General features: G+C 35.3%; 2 protein-coding genes across 3 annotated transcripts; both read left to right on the top strand.

Moving 5' to 3' along the window:
• The first annotated feature begins 956 nt into the window (after nucleotides 1-956).
• LOC138314765 (perlucin-like protein) lies at nucleotides 957-12,983 on the top strand. Of its 2 annotated transcripts, none has more exons than XM_069255280.1 (5): nucleotides 957-1,026; nucleotides 9,988-10,076; nucleotides 10,869-10,965; nucleotides 11,709-11,928; nucleotides 12,794-12,983. In XM_069255280.1, the coding sequence occupies exons 1-5, from the start codon at nucleotides 972-974 to the stop codon at nucleotides 12,861-12,863; spliced, it is 531 nt and encodes a 176-aa protein (XP_069111381.1). In that variant the 5' UTR covers nucleotides 957-971; the 3' UTR covers nucleotides 12,864-12,983. The 2 variants fall into 2 exon arrangements, with proteins under 2 accessions (XP_069111381.1, XP_069111382.1); XM_069255281.1 differs by lacking the exon at nucleotides 957-1,026 and adding an exon at nucleotides 7,534-7,685.
• Nucleotides 12,984-15,213: 2,230 nt separating this feature from the next.
• Nucleotides 15,214-19,378, top strand: LOC138316908 (uncharacterized). The gene is made up of 4 exons (XM_069258555.1): nucleotides 15,214-15,305; nucleotides 15,963-16,190; nucleotides 18,547-18,629; nucleotides 19,219-19,378. Exons 1-4 carry the CDS (start codon nucleotides 15,254-15,256, stop codon nucleotides 19,264-19,266), a joined length of 411 nt encoding a protein of 136 aa, XP_069114656.1. The 5' UTR covers nucleotides 15,214-15,253; the 3' UTR covers nucleotides 19,267-19,378.
• Nucleotides 19,379-20,757: the final 1,379 nt, after the last annotated feature.

The raw sequence follows: 20,757 nt of genomic DNA, 5'->3' as shown, positions 1-20,757 counted from the left end.
ACCCTTTTTAACGTTGCATAATAATTTCTGATTTATGCAAACATGTAAACACATTACATAACAAGATGGTTATATTTGAACTTTAGAAATATTCCAACTGTTTGACATAATAGACAAGCATTATAAGCAACACATGTTTTTACCAGCACATCACATATCATATATACCACATTCATGTTACATGTAGCTTTTGCTAAAAATAGAAATGGTTACCCTGATCCAATTTCATTCATGAAATCGAAAAATTGTAATTACTCCATATATCATGTCAAACTGGCGTTAACAAAGATTCGCTGCAAGAGTAGCCGTGACCTTTACAGATTTGATTTCCCTTAAACTAAAATTTATTAACATTTTCAAGGTCATTCGTAAGTATTTTTTCAATGGGGTATTTTTTGTATAATTTATTACCTGCTAATATTTCCTGTGGTTAGAACATATACAGCTAATAACAATTTCCAACAACCCACAGGTCCAAGTTCTGGATATGCTAGGGTACATAGAATCTAGCAGATTAAGTTAAGACAGGTAAAATATGTCATGATCAAAAGTCAAAAAGTAATTCAGACTGACAGCAATTTACATGACAATCCTCTGTTACTTAAAGAAATGCACCTACATTGTAAATATACATGTGGGTATGATAAAGTCTGTCCACAATGACAACAAGTACTCATGTTGACTACAATTAACTTTGGAAATAATACCTTTGTTGGAATACTACTTTTCAGAATTGTCCTACCTTCTTATCTTTTCTTTCTTATCCAATAATCCCTATACATACAGTACCCAAAGATCTTTATATATTCAACAGTCTAAATAATGACCCATTACAACATGATTAGAATATAACAGGTATTGCGTAACAGACAGGTAAATAAGTGAACAATAGATAAATTAATGGACATACATATACCTACCTGTGAGAAGAAGATGTCAGCAGGCCTACTGGTTCACCAGCATCTGTCAGGATGACAAATAAGTCAAAAACATCTTCAGGTGTTGAAAACAAGGCATATTTTATTTGTAAGTGTTTCTGCATAATTGTGTGAGAAATCAGTTAGAGTATGTAATAAATCAGTAGTGAGACTGTAGATGTTGGGTCCCTAGTACTGTTTATACTTCTCTCATATTACAATAACACCATCACAGGTATTCTGCCAGATGTGTCCAGGTGTGTAATATCAGTATCCCAATCCTAGGTACAGATTGTAGTTTACCCAGGTACCCACAGGTATGTAATATCAGCAGTAACTAATTTACCTGTTTTGTCACACGCCTGTTGACCTAAATATATGAGAATGCATATTGGATTTTATACAAAGCAAAACCTTGAAATTTCATGTTTATGAAAGGCGTTAACTTTTTTTTAAAAGTTGTATGTATCTCTCTGGAGTTTTGACATAGATCAATTGTCCCTGGAGTAGGGATGATGACATGGATCACATGGATCACTTGTCCCTGGAGTAGGGATGATTTGACATGGATCATTTGCCCCTGGAGTAGGTATGTTTTGACATGGATCACTTGCCCCTGGAGTAGGGATGATTTGACATGGATCACTTGCCCTGGAATTCTTGTCCCTGGAGTAGGGATGATTTGACATGGATCACTTGCCCTGGAATAGGGATGTTTGACATGGATCACTTGCCCCTGGAGTATGGATGATCTGACATGGATCACTTGCCCCTGGAGTAGGGATGGTTTGACATGGATCGCTTGCCTCTGGGGTAGGGATGATTTGACATGGATATTCGACAAGAATGGCTGGTTGCATTGGTTGATTATTGTCCAACTACATGTGCCAATGTATCAAACCATGTGGAGATTCCTTGCACTCTTTAATAATGAAAGAAACATAAACTGTTTTGCAATTGCTGTAAGATATTTTTCATTCACCTATAGCTAGACAAAATTCCATTAAATATGCATAAATTATGTATGGAAAAATTGTAGCAGTTATCTCCCATGGATTGTGTTGAACATGATTCTCTATACAAATGTATTAATGTCTCCTGATGATATTTAATTTTGAGTTATGGTAAGGAAGATACAGTCTGTGGTATATTTGTAAGACTTTTAATTAAAGAGTTGTGTTATGAATCTAGTTGTCAACTAATTGTAAGCTCTTACGTGTTGTGTGGTGCTGCATTTTATGTTATGTTTGTGACGGCGTACATTTGTACATGTTGGTACTGTATTTTTGAGTTACATCAATCAACACTATAGCTAAGTGGTACTAAGTGTAATTTGGGACTGTAAAACTGTACGTGTGAAAATAAACATTGTGTACAAGTTCAACATTAGATAAAGTACAATATATCTGCAAAGTGATGGATGTAAATCAGTTAGAATTCCAATTCAAGTTTAAAATTATTGTTTAATTTAAACTTTATAAATGTGAAAAGGCGAAAAAGGAAATATGCACTTATTATCAGGACATTGACAACTTATAATTACTTACATCGGTCAAATAAGGGAAGGCGATCGGGCACCATGGTAATCAGGGTATCAATAGACATATATATATACCAAGATAAGCTGGACCATGTACAACACAGCACTGGACATTTATAAACCATCAAGGAGGTGACCATCTGTACCATTCTTTCTTCTGATAGACTGAGTAGTTTTTGTTGGACTTCATACTTGTACGTCGTGTGAGCAGACGTGCGTCCATCAGTACGTGATGCATGTCTGGCGGAGTGTCAATCAAGAGTAACTTGAGCATCTGTATCCAATGGCACACCAGGTGGGGCGGAGCTACGTACGTACGATGACGTTCAGTTCCCGCCACTTTTACTCAATTTTTGACAACACATATTTTTATCATAGGGAAAGAATATTCTAATAATTGTTATATCATGTGTAACAATTCTCGTAAAGTGGATTTCAAAATCGCTTAGTCCGCTAAACCTGCCTATATAATATGCCTTTTTAGCCTAATACATATATGTTAGGTAAAAAAAATATAAAAAATCAAAAAAGCCTAATAATATAGACAGGTTTAGCGGACTAAGGATCGCTTAAATTGGAATCGGCTGCTGAATTTTTATGCGTTGTACTGTCGACAGGAACATTGTTTTTTCTTTTGTTGTCGCCTGCGACGGAAGTCATACTCGGACATTTCTGTACGTGTACATAAACATCTTTCAATGCAGGGTGTACGTAATTATGATTACATTATTGCTGCACATTCAGACAAAACCAGCGTTTTGCGATTATGAAAAATGTACATGTACACTAGACTCATTGATGTTTGTGTTATTTTAACATGTATTTTCACATAACTTAGGACAGACTTACATGTATGGTGAATATTTTCAACAAAATTAAAATAAAGTTCACGTGTTGGTTTGATTACAACAGTGAGTCAAAGACCAGTGTCAAAAAGGCGGAAATTGCGTAAGAAGGGACCAGTCCTCGAGGCTCAAACACCACAATAAGAAAATAAATATTGTTTTTCTGAAAAAAAAACCTACCTATTTAGATTTCTATTACTCAAAACAACAACAAAAATCATTTTCTAAATTCACAACCTGTTCATATTTCGACAACTATTTCGTTGGTAATACACCAGAAATCATGGATTAACACGCGTTTTAGCAGACGGAAAGTGAACCAAAATTGAGAAATTCACATTTTTTTTCTAATTCGTTGCTCAGGACAAAAACATGTTGCAAGTGCTATTTTTTCTTAAAGAAGAGCAGATTTGATATTATTTTAACACAATTCAATATTTTTTAGAACATTTCTAACTTGTCATGCGAAGTTGTTTCTTTTGGCGATTGTCATTTTTTTCTTCCTAAGTCCCTGTCATGCAGATTCTTTCTGACTGACAGAACAAAAATTTCACTCCTCATCACAATTTATCATGTAACATGGACAAAAGAATCGACAGGTTTTAGAAATGAGTGTCCGAGGACTTGTCAGGTAAGTCTATATAGTCTCGACAAACTATATAAAAGAGCAGCTAGACCAGTAAAAGTAATATTATAAATCTATCAGTGATAACTGAGCCCAGAACGATCAATATGGATATACATATATGTACATGTAAGTATATATCCAGTAAAATAAGCTTATAATGACCACGCTTTCAACAAACTCATATGGCTATAACGTAGTACTTTAAGTCTGTTGAAATATGTGTATAACAATGCTTATAACGAATTGATTTTGTTAGTACCCACAGGTTCGTTATAACCGTGTTTTGTTGTATGAACTTTTGCAAAATCCAATCTGATTAAAGGCCCACTACCTTTTCGAAACGGCATTTAATTTTTAGAATGGGAATGTAAAACGAGGTTGATAATTTTGTAGAGTCGCAAAAGTTATTAGCTTACCGTAAATAATATACTAATCATAACCTTCTGAACAATTTAATTAAAATACATTAAAACATTCATAACACGGGTTGTATTTTGTTTCCCGTCAATGAATCCTCCCTGGTTATTAGTGGCCTTCAGCGAGCAGACTCACCCAATTATTGTGTTGGTGTAGTTATTTAGTTTATATGAGAACTAAAAGCATGTAATCAGGAAAAATAAGTATACGATAGACCATAGATTACCGATTTTTAGTTGCCAATATTCTATGCGTGATTCTATATTGAAACCATCTGGAAGTAACATCTTTTGTTATATCAAGAACAACATTTTGTAAATTTTCCGCTTCAATTTCTCTTACATCAAGAATTTTTTACCCTTTTTGCAATATATTCAGACGTATAATTAATTATTTGAATAAGAATATCGTACATATACCTAAATGTATTTTTCTATTTTATTTGATGTAAATGTAATTGACATCCATGGCTGAAAACACTGTTTCATAGGAACAGTTAGGGTATAAGAAATCCACAATGGCAGAGATTCTCAGACCATAATATATAGTGTACAATGTGATTGGAAATCATAGACTCTACAAAATCTTCATTTGAGTAGAGAGATTGTCTTTATCTTTACCAACCATATCATACACGAATCTATTTCCTCTGTCGAACCAATTCTGGTTACACACCGTAGAGTTATTTTTCTTACATATTGGTAATCTTACATGTAACAGGTTACAAGCTTTATAATCAAGCTTTACAAAACATTCTGCATCTGTTGCAATAACCTAAAACCAAAATGGATTCCTATACCTCTTGGACAGTTTTACATAATAGCTGCCACCAAACACCAATAAATTTGTTAAAGTTGTATAACACGCACCAAGTACAATCAACCAACCATCCAACCTTTTGAAAAATCAATGAATAAAGAGCATTTGCTGGAAAAGGAAACAGTTGCTGTGAATTAGCATAAACATATTTGAATTTTTCGATTCAATGATCCCCACGAACTCTCCAGAATAAAGTACCTTAATTTTGTTTTCGTTTTTAATTTTTACATTTAATTGAAAACTTTTAGTTTTCATTTTATGCCCAAGGAAATATTTACTTCGACAGATTTTTTCTCAGACTCACCCTTGCGGAAATTAAGTCATTTTCGATACTCCAGGGTTTGCTATCACTGTCGTCATATCCACCACTGCAATATGTACATGTACATGTATATCATAGCAAAACTGGCGACTTTGTGTGACGTACAAGTACATTAACGTAATCAAATAACGATACTTTGTGGATGACTTTGTGGTTTTAAAGTTGGATATAACGACAGTGACAGTAACCCTCGGAATATCAAGGAAAAGATTAAGTATGTATCACATTAGAAATTTAAAAAAAAAATGTGATTAAGATATGAAAAAAATGTGCAATTAACTCCAGCTCTGTGGAATGAGTTCATACGACATGTTTCGTATTTACTGGGCGGATTTAGTACAGACTAATGCTGTTTTTTCATGTGCAAGATATGAAAAAAATGTGCAATTAACTCCAGCTCTGTGGAATGAGTTCATACGACATGTTTCGTTAATCGAAATGAGCACTGAATACCTCTTTGAGGTAGTCCACACTAGTGTATCGTCCGTAGAAATGATTCCATACTTTCCCTCAAAAGAACAAAGTCAATACTAAATTGTTCCCAAGAGTAAATAATGTACAATATTTTTATGAAGGCATCGGTGACACCTTACATGACCCTGGCTGCACGTTACTTCAATCAAACAAACAAACAATGCCATAACACGAACCACACACTTCATACACACAGAAAACTGCATACATGGGAGGCCGTCCTTACATGACCTTGGCTGTTTTTTGGGTTTTTTTGCAACTTTCTTTTTCCAGATACAATTTTATAAAACAACAGTACATGTGACTTCTTCATCCTTACAATCAAAACTAGTAACAGGATGTTAATATAAACAAACAAATAAACTGAAACGGTCCAATTGTTTTTATGATGCCATGATTCATTAACAATAATGCTATGTCCAATCATCCATAAAGATTTGATGACAATATTACGGTCTTGTACAGGTTTACCTTCACTATTGGGAAGTGATGACGAATTAACCGGTACGTATTTGTAGCAATATATCACAAAGCTATGCTGTGCAATTATAGAAGTTTCTCTGTTTTAACGATAAGTATGGCAAATATCAAACATAATGATACATTAACGGTGTTTCGATAAGAATATAATTAACAGTAACGAAAGCCACAACATTTGACCTGCAGTTAGGGCGTGTGAATTATACCTGCTGCCCTTATTACGCTCAACACAAGGCCAAAACTGAGGTGGTGTCAAGGGAGACGATTGAAAGAAGGCAATAAGTTAGAAAGAAAAGAAATGATAAAATCCCAAATGGAATTTAGTCGCCTTTTACAATACGTTGGGGACATTTGGCACAAATCTTACGCCCTACTTGAAGCACAAATATAAGAAAGGGAACTGTATTATCAGGCCAAAGTACATATTGTTTTTTTTTAAATCAGATGAGTGCATAGGTGTGTAAGTTGGTGTACCACTGACGGATTAGAAATTTTCTAATCTTGAAACGTAATACACATACACGTAACGTATATTGAATAATATTTTCTATTACCTCAAAAAGGTATTAAGGTGAAAATATATAGTGTATGTGGTATTTTTCATCCGAGTGAAAATATCACTTTTGATATATTTTCACTCAAAATTAATCAATCATAACACAACATATCGTTTTGGTGGGAATACTTCTTTTTTCTTAAATATCCAAAACAAAAATATAATATTAAGTCCATTTTCCTATTAATTTTGTATTTGCAATTGTTGGAACATAAATGTGCTAAAATAGCTTAATATCTTGCATGGTTTTTTTCCTCGAAATAGTAAGCGGGAAAATCGTGACTGACTGAAATATATGTATTGGTATCAGTTGGCCTAGTTTAGACATAGAATAGAGGCGTAACAATGTATTAAGTATAATATTCATTGTTTCTTGATCAATAACAGCTATTGTTCATCGAGTGGGGCGGAAACTTTGATATTTTTATCGAGTGTGCATCTTTGCACTCGTGAAAAATATCAAAACTTTCCACGCCACTCGATGGAATATAACTGTTATTCATCAAGAAACAAGGGATATCCTCCATGTCTCAATAATCGGATATGTCCGACAAAATTCGGCACAGCACGTTGTTTCCCAGCCTTTACTGATTTTACTGATAAGAAACTATATCAACATTCATTTCCACACAAGACCAGCTGTTATGATGTTCTGTATAGGTTTGGTAATTCTTGCATTTGTCCAAGGTGAGTTCTACAATAAGCAAATTTAGTATTTGATACATTAGCGATGTGATGTTATATTACTATGTTAACAGCGATAGTAGCTACATTTTTTGTCATGCAGGTACATTTATGTAGGGCGTTAGGATTGTACCTGCTGCCTCTACTGCACGTCCGTAAAATTGGAATTTTGGAATCTTATCTTTTTCCCCTTACTAACTTTCTTCTTCCTAACATCTCCCTTAACACCATCCCATTTTTGGACCTCGGTAGAGCGCTCGCCCCTATGGGTTAAGCTTTATTTTTTGTCCCCTGGCTGAGACACACCGAAGTCTATATAATGCATTATGGGAGTCGGACGACTGGTTTGTTATTCGTCATTATAATGTGACAGGGTGGGGTTTGCTTGTTTGGTGTCTTCGGTGGAATGCTTTGGTGTTATAGCACTACAAAAAGGACAAGGATTCAATTATACAAGAAGACACGATTATACCACAGTCTCCTAAAACACGCACTTCGCAATTCACACACGCAAGAAACGATATACATGGGAGGCCGTCCTTAAATAACCCTGGTTGTTAATTAGACGTAAATTAAACTAAACCAAAGCTAAATTCCAGGTCAATGGGTTGGCAACAACAATTAAAACTATCGCTCATGTCGTTGTCTAACTAAATCTCAATGTAATATGACCTACATTTCCATTGCATTTTATCTTTAAGTCTATCCAAACGTATATATTACATTAATATGACTTGGTTTATTAATTTTTGTTTACGTAGATCACTAGGAGACCATACGAATATACCACAGCCTCCCAAACATACAGACATTAACACACAGCACACACGGGAAGCCGTCCTTAAATGACACTGTCTGTTAATAGGACAAGGACGTCAACATCATTAACCAAACCAAATCAAAGTTAACGACATAGATCGGTAGAAATAGCAATATGTCCTCCTGTAGTTAAACTGTTGTCAGACTTCTAGGGAAAATGTTCGTTTTATTCTGCAGTCATAATAAGCTATTACAATTATATACGAAAGGCTGTTGTGTTAGTGTTCCGTTGTTATCATCAGACTAACTACATAATTAAATAGGTCGTTATCATCTATAATTAGGTATCGGGTTTCATACATTTTCAGAGACCAAAGCAAGGACAAGTCCTACACCTCAAACTATTATTGGGGTTGCTTTAGTTTTACAGTCGATCGACAGCTTAAGTCATTAAGGGCTTCAATATTACCTTTAAAATATTTAAACCATGGCGGTGTTAACTTAACCAATCTAGATAGTAGAATCATTGTAAAAACTTCTGACATGGGAGATACTGATAACGTCATGCACTAATGCTTAGATTTACAGCTTATCAAAGAAGCTGAAAATAGCAGCGAGACTCACAACATGAAAAAGAGAAAACATGTCCGAGATGTCAAAGTACATTGTATTTATCTCAGACTTCTACATGTTTCCAAAGAGATGTGATAGCTTTCGCAGCAAAAACAGAAGGTTAGACAGGGTTAGTTAAAACTGTTAGTCTAAACTTCGGCCAATCAGAGGCCTCAATTTTATTACCATGGCAACCAATATTTTCGAAACTGTTACTAATATGTTTAGCATACAAAATCATTACTATACACTAATTATCACTTAAATTGGACTCTGGAATCTTAAACTGGAAATGTTTAGCTAGGTATATTAACAAAACAGAGTTCTGTTACTACCTGCACTCGCTATGTTTAAATCACCCAAAAATTGTTTTTCCGGATTTTGATTTTAAAAATAATTTACACATAAACAGAGAATGTCCTGAGAGTATTATAGATGCAGGCAAAATTGTAGACATCTCCTTTAACAGGGTGAAATGAGATGACGAAGACCAATATTACGTTTTTCATTTTTCTTAAAAGTATTTTATTTTTGTTAAAAAATCATTAAAAACAAAATTTCCGTTCAAAATCTGAAAAAAATGACTGAGATATAAAATATACGATCTACTCAAATAATTTATGAATAAAAAATGTAGAATATTTAACAAAGGATGACCTATTTTGATATACAAATGTATTTGTGAAGACAGTTTTATTGAAAATGAAAACAAAAAATTCTGTCCCTTTAGACCTTTTTAACTTCGATATGCATAGTTTAAAGAAAAATGTAAATGTAAATTGTTTATCGTCGCACGACGGACGACGACGAACAAAAGGCGATTAGAATAGGTCACATGAGACTTCGTCGATGGACACTTGGTTCGGTCCCTTTATATGATCTGTAATTAATTATCATATCCTAGTGGCTATTATATTTTGTATTTGTATTCAAGCACAGGCAAGCTGCCCGCATGGATGGACCCTCGAAGGAACTTCGTGTTACCACATTGGTAGGGAAGAATTGACATGGACAGACGCCCAGGTGAGTTATCCGTTTTGGCGGACATATGGACTAGCTTAGTGTGTTAGCCATTAGCCCCCTACCCGTGGATCAAAATAACGAAGTACATTTAGCCCGGCCCTACGGGCTATACTACGAACAAAAGGACCCTTGTCCATAATGGTTATCTTACAATGAAGTTGTGGGACAAAATTGAAAAGACCAAATATAAACTTATATAAAAATTAAAATATTTTTCGAATAACAATTAAGACATTTATTCAAGCGCGGCTGACTACGGACAATCACAGACTAAAACTTAAATGAACCCGCCTACACATAATGTAGTAAGGTAACACTCAATTACATTGAGGAAATTTGCTGATGAGTCACTTTGATAACAATTATAATTGTGTGAGATGTATGTTACGTGATTGACCAGTTCTTTATTGTAATAGAAGATACAAGAATAAAAATTGTCACGATGCACATGTTTGATAGTATCACAACAAATATTTGACGTATCTGATTGCTTCGCCATCACTGAAAGTCTCATCATCTAAATTATGAAAAAAGTACAACGACAATATCAAGACTGGTATTAGCTTAGTCTCAGTGATGATTTTTCGTCCTCTGTCGATATATTGCACTTGTGCGATAAAATCATAGTTTTAGCACATCAACATCATCAACATCTAATTATGTAATCATGGTAAAAGTTTTGAATCAATCGCAGGAAAATCATGAGAAATTTCCAGTAAATTAGGAAAAATAAGGAATTTCCAATTTTATTAAGTTTTTTTCCTAAGGTGAAAATTACTTTTATCCTAACAGAGAATGTGCGAACATCATAAAAATTCCTACCTTGCTAGGGTAGAAACAGAAGTTGAAGACAAAGCCATCCAAGAAATGATCCGTGCCCAAGGCCATCGTAAGTAAGATATTGTACCTGCTGTCCCTATTGCATGATCATAAAAGGCGATTAGATTTAGGATTTTATTTTTTCTCTTCTCTAATTAAATTACTTTTTTTCTTCCTAACGTCTCCCTTAACACTCCTCACTTTTGGCCTATTGTTCAGCGCTCGCCCATGTGAGGTAGGTAAAATACCCTTCTCGTGTATATAGTACTATTTGCATGTAGAGTATGATTTTTATCTTTTTTTTTATCTAGACCTCTAAAACGTCTAAAATGGTCCTAGGGCACTCTGGTGGGTCAATGATTATATAATCTGTAACTAATTATCAGATCCCTGTTGTCACTGAAAGAAATTCCGGTAAAGCTAGCGATCAAAGCACCCATGTCACTTCATGTGTATGTACTAAACGATCATTACCAAATAAAGGAACGTGAAAGGAAAAAAAGAAGCTATAGTTAGAGGCATGACGTTGTAATCTAAACCAATTACATTTAGTACATCACATGATAATTACTAGGAATGTGATTGGATAACAGCCATGATCTAATTTGCGACAGTTCCCTGTCCTTCTTGACTATACCTGACTACATCATAATAAATATCATGTGACGTACTAAATCTATCGTGTCCTAAGGGCGATAATAGAATATTAACATGTACTAGAAAATACGTTAGGAACAACAAGTAAATAAATATTTAAAATCATTATTGACGTGATCTGTGTTTGATGTTTAAGTTGAACGATCCCATTTTCAGACAGTCACAAATTTTGGCTGGGCGCGACTGACTGGACAGTAGAAGGAGAATGGCAGTGGGAACCAGAGGGATCAGCTTCCTTCACGTACAGCAACTGGGCCCACCATCAGCCCAATGATCATGGGGGTAATGATAACTGCATGTCGATGGAGGGTGAATCTATGTTTCACTGGTATGACGATAACTGTTCTAACAAAAAGAAATACATCTGCGAGACAGCGTGAGTATTTTTTTTTCGTATGGGTAATGTAAGGACAACTGGTTCTCTATGAGGCAGAAACGAGTGTGACTAGTCTCCATATGATTTGGGCATCTCCAGAAAATGGCGGGAAAGCTTTCTAGCTTTATATTACTTACTAACGGAATAATACTGTCTGAAATCCCAATCAACAGATCAAAACCGGTCCGGTCACATCTTACTGATCATGGGCAATCATTTGTGCAACCCCTCGTATGTCAAGAGATGAAATTAAGTATCAGCTGCCAAATCTATAGACAAAAAAACTATTTTTCCCAAAGAACAAACAAGCATATTTAACATAAAGGAGTTCCCACTCCCATGACTACGTACATTATGTAACACAATATACATTTAAAGATGCTCCACCGCTGACAAATGGTATTTTTTCACTATCAAAAACAGGCGCAGACGATTGAGTATTTTTTCTCAGTTACAAAAGTTACTTACTTGACATCATTACTACCATTGAAAAGTTTGAGCTTCTTATTTTACTTCAAGATAAAAATATGAAAAATAATTAATTGCATCCCGAAAAAATCCGCAGAACTATACCCTATATGGAACGAAGTACTGAATGCGCACGCACCAAATGCGAAACAAACTATTTTATATATATATAGACGATTAAACACCAATTATTGTTCAAATGATGAATATGATTTATGTTCTGTCGGCGGTGGAGCATCTTTAAGTTAATTCATGGGTAAAACGAAACCTTTCCTTTATCAATGACAATGTAGAATGATTAATGTGTATATTTATATATATATATGTATTTTTTTAACTTCTGACAAATTCCTCAAGTAAAATTTTAAATGTCTAGAATCGACTATTTTACTTTTAGTCCCTCCGTGGATATGACCACAGTGGAGTATTTGACAACAAAATCACCGTCCTTCCAGACCGATGTCTAGTGCCGGCGTGGATATGATCGCAATAATGAACTAACTGACAACAAACAGAGGATTTCCAGACATTCGCATGTACTGTTAAAACATGGAGAATAAAAGATAAATTTTCCGTACAATCCAAAACTGTGTTGTCATCATCACTGTATTAATACGATGACCCTGTGATAAATATGGAACGTTTCTGATATTGTGTTCTGGTTGTGTTCAGTTTTTTTCTTCTATTTCTGTAACATCTGCAGTCATTGCAATGATGTATCAAAGAGTCTTTTTAAAAGGCCCCGAGAACAGGTTGATACAGACAATAAGAAAAAGGTCCGAAGATAAACACTGATCTTCCGGAACCAGGATTCCGATAATTTTTATCCAAGTAGCAAAAACGGATGGTCGCCATCAGGTTGTATTTGACTGACCTGAATATCGTTATTGAGTAATGAGTAGCTTTGTCGACACTACATATATCTAATATCATAAATAATTATGAACCTGGATTACAAATTGTACTAAAAATCAAAATGAGCCTGATGACTTTACAGAGATTGACCGATAACTGGAGACGAATGAATTCGTGAAAATCACTCTTTATTCATATAGCATATTAAATGAGTGTGCATTATATAAGATTTTATAATGTATGAAACGAATTTAAGAAGTTTTTATTATTATTTGGCATTAGCCTCTGTTTGATGTTTTGTACACGTCTTAGTGTACTTGAACATAGTAAACTGATGAAGTGTGTATGTATCGGCCAAACCTTCGGTATTACTGTTTACTTGTAGCTTGTTGTGTTGCTTGTCCATTTTGCCAAAATAGGCTAAAGTTGTACATTTCAGTTAAACAAGTCCACAGGGTTCGGTACATATTTCTGTCGCAAAATAACCATGCCATTATGTTAACTAGTGTATGTAGCAGGTACAAGGAACGTTTTTTTTTTGATCTGATTCCACTTCACAAAAATATACACATCGAGTCCGTGAGAATGAAACCGGCGTATCAGTGTTTTCCTGGTCATTTTTTGGAAATACCTCCATGTAGGATCTCCTTACTATTTTGGTTGGTTGATTTTTCGCTTCTTTATATCTGTGAAATTTAGCAGTGAATCTACAGTGAATATATTTTAAGCGATGACCTGGATTTTTCAAATTATTACTTACATACAATGCACATTTGAGTAATTTCTAACACTAGGATAATTGTTTTTATTATCATTGTTAGCATGTTAAATATGAAGCATGGTATTTTCAACATCAATTAATTTACTAATTAACTACAAATTGATTTGAAGCTATAACAGCAATACAAACCACATAAAACCAAACAAAAACATTTTCATGTCCACAAGCACCCGTGTTGTTCATTATGTCCACAAGCACCCATGTTGTTCATATCCACAAGCACCCAGTTGTTCATATCCACAAGCACCCGTGTTTGTTCATTATGTCCACAAGCACCTGTTGTTCATATCCACAAGCACCGTGTTGTTCATTATGTTCATACAAGCACACACAGTGTTGTTCATGTCCACAAGCACCCGTGTTGTTCATCATGTCCACAAACATCCATGTTGTTCATGTCCACAAGCACCTGTGCTTGCTCTTCATATCATCAAGCACATCTGGTACAGAACTTTTAGCATAAATAGCATTTATATATTGCTCCGAAATAATTCGCGACAGTATTGACAACTTTAATGTTGATCACAACCACGTAATTTAATTGGAATCCTCGTCAATAAAAAGTGCGAACTTTGAACTGCTAGTCTACCAGTTTCGTCTTCAAGACGACGCAACACAATCGTGAATTATGTTTCGTATATGTATAACATTGACCAACTATTTGCATATGTTTATGATTATCTTATTCCGTCATGATTTGATGTTGGGATATTTGTATAATAAATATGTAAAACTTCATCAAGTATACAATGTATCAATATACATAAAATCCCTAGCGAACTAATAGCTTTATTATTTGTCGCTCATATTCAACAAGCATTAATGCATTGCTATTGTTTCAGTATTTACACGGAGCCAGGGGCCACTCGGCTTTCAACCTTCAAACAAAACCCGCTATATCGATAATGTATAGCTTTACAGTACATCGCTATGTCACTTACAAACCCTCATAAAGGAACGGGAAATACAACCCACAGAACATTTCGCTGGACAATACAGATATTTTCTAATTGTATCCCAAACAACTCGAGTCTGTTATTACCCTAAATAGCCAGATCCGTTTTTGTGATTTTGTCCTTGGTAAATGACTGGCATCTGCCGATAATTCCCAGTAAAGGTCTTTGTTATTATATCCTATTATAATTATGCCATATTAATGCTATATAGAGCTAGTCAGTAACACTTCAAACAGTCGATGTATACGGTCCAGCAGCTGTAGATATGATGAAGTTGTCGTGGTACGTGTTGTTTGGGAGTTTGACCCTGGTAATGGGTAAGTATTAGATATACTTGCGTATATTTGCTTTTTCATACAGATAGTCTGTATATAAGCCTGCCTTTGCTACTGCAATCAGAACCAGCAAAATTACAAACTAGATGTTTCTATAACTATGACCATGGTGGTGGTAAATAGTTCAGGTGTCCAATACTTCACACATCCTCACGCTCTGGGTAGCATGCTTTCTTAGCGTTCAGATTCCTTTCGCAGTGGATGGTGGCTTTTCTCTGGCATATACATTACAGATTTCCTACTCAACCAAGCTGTCCTGGTACGTATTTGAATGTCTGTAAAGATGTTACTTTAGGAAACCAAGCAATTATAGTGATGGTGACATGTCCAATGTATATTATTTTTACGTTATTCTGTCAATCTCAAAACTGCTTAACAATATCTTGTATAGATGTTACTCACTGAGATAAACGTTAAGCATTTTATTCAGATTGTCTATTCCATCCTTTTTAAATACCTATGTACTATATAACACAAATTATAATTGTAGATATGAATTAACACATGTCCATATAAAACGCGTTTTATCTATTTCATACCTCAGCATGAAGAATAAAAGTTTTCGGATACAGACAAAATGCTTCAATGGAAAAGAAATGTCTGACAAATGCAATGATAAAATGATCTCTTCGTTGCCAGGGAGAGCACAGTCTGCTCGAAGATATATGACGATTTCTGCCGGAAGTACAAAGTATTATGGAGATATGATGTCAACATACCTGGTGGGTGACGTGGAAGTGCCTAAACTCCATCGACTAAACCATGACGTCATCATAGATATAGCACTGTATGACCAGATCACTATAGAAGAGAATGGATTGTTTGAGGTGTATAATCAGCCAGACGGGGTAGCCAAGGTGGTAACGGGTATGCGTAACAATTAGACACCATAGAAATTTTATGCACATTTCCCCAATTTGTTATATTATATAACTTATAATATTCTACTCTGACATTTGAAGTATTGCAACATAAAGTATCATATATAGCCTGTAGGAGACATTTCCATGTCCATGTCTGATCGTTCGACCCACTTGGTGTCTTCGGCGGCATGCTTCAGTGATATAGCACTATAAAAAGGGCAACAGTTCCACTATACAAGAAGACACAACATGAATATACCACAGTCTCCCAAAACACGCACCTCGCACACATACACGCAACACACCGCATACATGGGAGGCCGTCCTTACATGACCCTGGCTGTTAATAGGACGTTAATTTATCAAACAAACAAACAATCGACCCAGTGATGTAGGCTTCGGGTTCTGTTCCCTGGCCGAGACACGCCATAGTCTAAAAAGTGGTAGTTTCTGCTCCTGCTTAGTGCTCAGCATTAAGGGAGTGGGACGACTGGATCATCCGTTGTTAGTATAATATGACCGGGTGGGGAGTGTTGCTTGGTGTCTTCGGCGGCATATACCGCAGTTCTTCAAGCCATCCACTTTCCACTTCACACACACATACACGGGAAGCCGTCCTTACATCACCCTTGGCTGCTAATAGGACTGCGTTTCTCTTTTTGAACTACAGGTTTTTCCAAAGCAACTCGACTTTGCTTTCCATGCAACTTCCATTTTTCTTAATATATTATCTTTCCTTCATCTTGTTCCTGGCCACATTATTATTAAGGCCGTGTACAATCAATGCTTTATCAAAATCTCTCTTATTCATTATCTTCTCCGGTCTTTCATTTGTTTCATCAAATAACCTTTCTATAGACAATTGTTCTTTTAAGCACACATTTGATAGTGTCATATCTGCAACACTTCCACAACTATTGTTTACCAGGGTCCAGTTTCATGTCCTTAAATTTAAGGAATCCCTTAACTTTTAATTCTCGATAAGAAAGCATTACAGATTTTAAGGAAGCCTCCTTAATTTAAGTTTTTCTCTTACTTTTTAATGCTTTTCTATAGGAAAAGAATAGTTAAGAGTTTCCTTAAAGTTAAGGAATGTTTATGAAACTGGGCCCAGGTAGGGCGTTAGAATTGTATCTTCTGCCCCTATTGCATGGTCGTAAAAGGTGACTTAATTAAGGATCGATCTTTTCTTTCTGCCTGCCTTACTTTCTTCTTCCTTACGTCTCCCTTGACACCACCTCACTTTTGGTCTTCTGTGGAGCGTTTGACCCTTGAGGTAGGGTAAGCTCTGAGTTCTGTCCCCTTGGCAAAACACACCAAAGTGAGTTTCTGCTCCTGCTTAGCGTTAAGGGAGTGGGACGACTGGTTCGCCTATTGTCAGTATAATGTGACCGGATGAGTTGTGTTGCTTGGTGTCTTCGGCGGCATGCCTCAGTGATATAGCATTATAAACAGGACAACAATTCCAATATACAAGAACACACGGATATACCCTAGTTTCCCCAAAACGGATCACGCACTTCATACATGCAAACCACTACATAAATGGGAGGCCGTTCTTACATGACCCTAGCTGTTAATAGAACGTTAATTAATCAAACAAACAAGCAAGCACTGTAAAAAAGGCCATGGGTTCCACTACAAAAGAAGACACAACACGAGCGCAGTCTCCCAGAGCACGCTACACACCGCATACATGGTAGGCCGTCCTTACATGGCCCTGACTGTTAACAGGACGTTAATTAATCAAACATAAAACTAAATGTTCACCACAGAGTGACGAGGATAACAGTGTCTTTTCTTTGGACAAAATCTTCTTTTTTTTTCTGACGGGCTGTTCTTAACTTCTGGATTTGAATGCATAATGCTTAAAGCAAGGGTTCCACGTACACCATGTCACTATATATATTTAGGACGTAGTAAATGTTGTCCTGAATAATAAGTGTTAATTAAATATTCAATAACAAAAAAGTTTTATTTTTAATTTTTAAACTAGGAAAAGCTTGTATTGAAAAGGGCAAGGGTTCCACAATACAAGAAGACATGACAAAATACCGCAGTCTCATAAACGCACACCACGCACATAGTAGGATGTCTTTACCTGACCCTGGCTGTAAATACAACGTTAATTAAACCTCTTTTCGTAGCTGCAGCTGTGGCTACGGCGTTTCGATATATCACTATTAACATCCACCTGTGTATTTCGAGTTCGAGTTAGGGCAGATAGGTACTGATCCTAGGTCGCTGGTCACATCATAAATGGCAAGTTTTGTAACGCTAATGGTCCTGTTTATAGGACGTAAAAATAAAAAAACGTTAATCAATTTTATTAACCCTTACTTTTAATATTTCTTGAACAGGAGATAAAGTTCTAATGTGGGTCTACAATCCAACAACTCTACAGTTCCGAAACGTCTTGTCTATCATGTTTACAAATGACGCAGTAAGTATATGTAATTCTGATCACGGTTTTTTAGTCTTGTTATGGCGTCTATAATACGTCCCCAGTTAACATGCCGGCGATCACTGTAGCTATGGGTCATAGACGATGATGGCATTAAGAAACAAAACTTATTTTTATCATTTCATCATTGTAAATATAAGAATAAGTCTCTGTTTTAAGGTGGCAATTTTCGGGTTTAATGTCAACTTGACAGCCCGGCAAATTCAACATGTAGCACTAGCGCGCTTCATTTGAATTCTTCTTTAAATTTTTAATTTTCAATTGGCATTCATTCATCCATAACTGTCAAATCAACGCAGTTCAACGCTTTAGAAAATAAAACCTCAATGTTTATGTAATTAAATAATGTTTATTATTATGAAGACGACGATATGATAATGATAGGTTATATACAATCTTGTTAACCTCATTGAAGTATCTCAATGTACAATACAATTCTCAGTCATTTTATGTGTAACATATATACATTGCATGGGCGAGTTCACTAGATAATAGGCGAAATATGCGATAACATAAAATAATTGTGTGGTTTGATATTATTACCATCTATCATTTGTCCTAATTGCAGGGTTTCCGAGTGTTCAAGAGATTACTACAACAGTACGTGAACAGCTGAATCGTCACCACATACGTACACCAGAGATTACATGTGTATAAATAATAAAGCTGCAAATGGCATTTATATGTAATTTTCTAAAAGCATTATTTGTATTTAAATAAAAAAGAAAAACGAAAAATTAATGTTTTATTACGGTTGAGGGAAAAAGACAGGTAGACACTTTTAGGTATGATCGTAAGAGGCGACTAATATTAGTATGGTTCAAAATATACCATGGCTTTATCATTATAAAGATTTAATCTTGTCAATATATGGTATCATTTTATCAATATATGTTCGATCATAATTCGTCCGATTTATTATACGAATAGTATACATTTGGTAATGACGAGTGCTGGCCCCAAGATTATAAAACAAGACTTAGTTAATCAAAAACGGCGATACAAAGTGCTACGTCATATTTAATTGGTATTGGCGAAGTCTAAAACTAAAGTTTAAGATTGTTTCACGATCCTGGAGCCAGTTGATTAATGGACGATTACACGACTCTGTTTATTTTGTTTAATTAAATTAAAGTCCTATTAACAACCGGGCCATGTAATAACGACTTGTTTGAGGTAGAGCCTGGTGGATCTATAACTAGTACTGCCAGCATTTGTTTCACAATATTTGATTTTACAAAAACAATACATATTGAGTGCATTTTAGTTCCCTGCCGGTGAAACCGGAGGGGACTACAGTGTTTGTTCCCGTCGGTCTGTCTGTCTGTCTGGATTTGGTTTCCAGATGATAGCTTGAGAACTAATGGATGGATTTTGATCAAACTTCACACAATGGTAGCATTAATTGGGGTCAAAAGGTCCACGTTAAAGGTCAATCTTACTAAAAATAGATTGTTTCACAAAATATTAGTTCCCAGACGTTAATTTGAGAAAACATCAACGGAATATTATCAAATTTCATAATATGGTAGCATATGAGAAAAAAGCTAGTATATTAATAATCCAAAATAAAGGCCAAAATAAATTACATAAAAATCAAAATTTCTACGGAATATATATTCAGACTATAGGCCTTCTTCAGTCCAAAAATGAGAAAATACGGTTGGGATTGGATTTGGGGTCAAAAGGTCAAATAGTCAATGTTACTGAAATAGATTGTTAATAAACGACCGAATTTGTTCCTCCAACAACGATAAAAGGCCAAAATTAGAAAAAATTGACAGGGGAAGTGTGTTGCTTTCAACACGTAAGCTTGTTTACTTGGACATTTATATGAGTGTAAAAATATAGACACAATATGGTATATTTGTTTTGTTTGTTTGTTTTATCAAAGGACGGCCTTGTATGCGGTACGGTGAATATGGAGACTGCGGTATGTTGTGTTGTGACTATATGAGTGCAGCCACTATAGGGCCTTCTTCAGTCCAAAATAATATGCCATGAGAAAATACGGCTTGGGATTGGATTTGGGGTCAAAAGGTCAAATACAAAGGTCAATGTTACTAAAAATAGATTGTTACACAATTTTCGTTTCCGGACGATAACA

The sequence above is a fragment of the Argopecten irradians genome, chromosome 2 (assembly GCF_041381155.1).
Source record: "Argopecten irradians isolate NY chromosome 2, Ai_NY, whole genome shotgun sequence".
NCBI lineage: Eukaryota > Metazoa > Mollusca > Bivalvia > Pectinida > Pectinidae > Argopecten > Argopecten irradians.
Note: the sequence above shows the minus strand (reverse complement) of the source record. Positions and strands in the feature narration are given on the sequence as shown.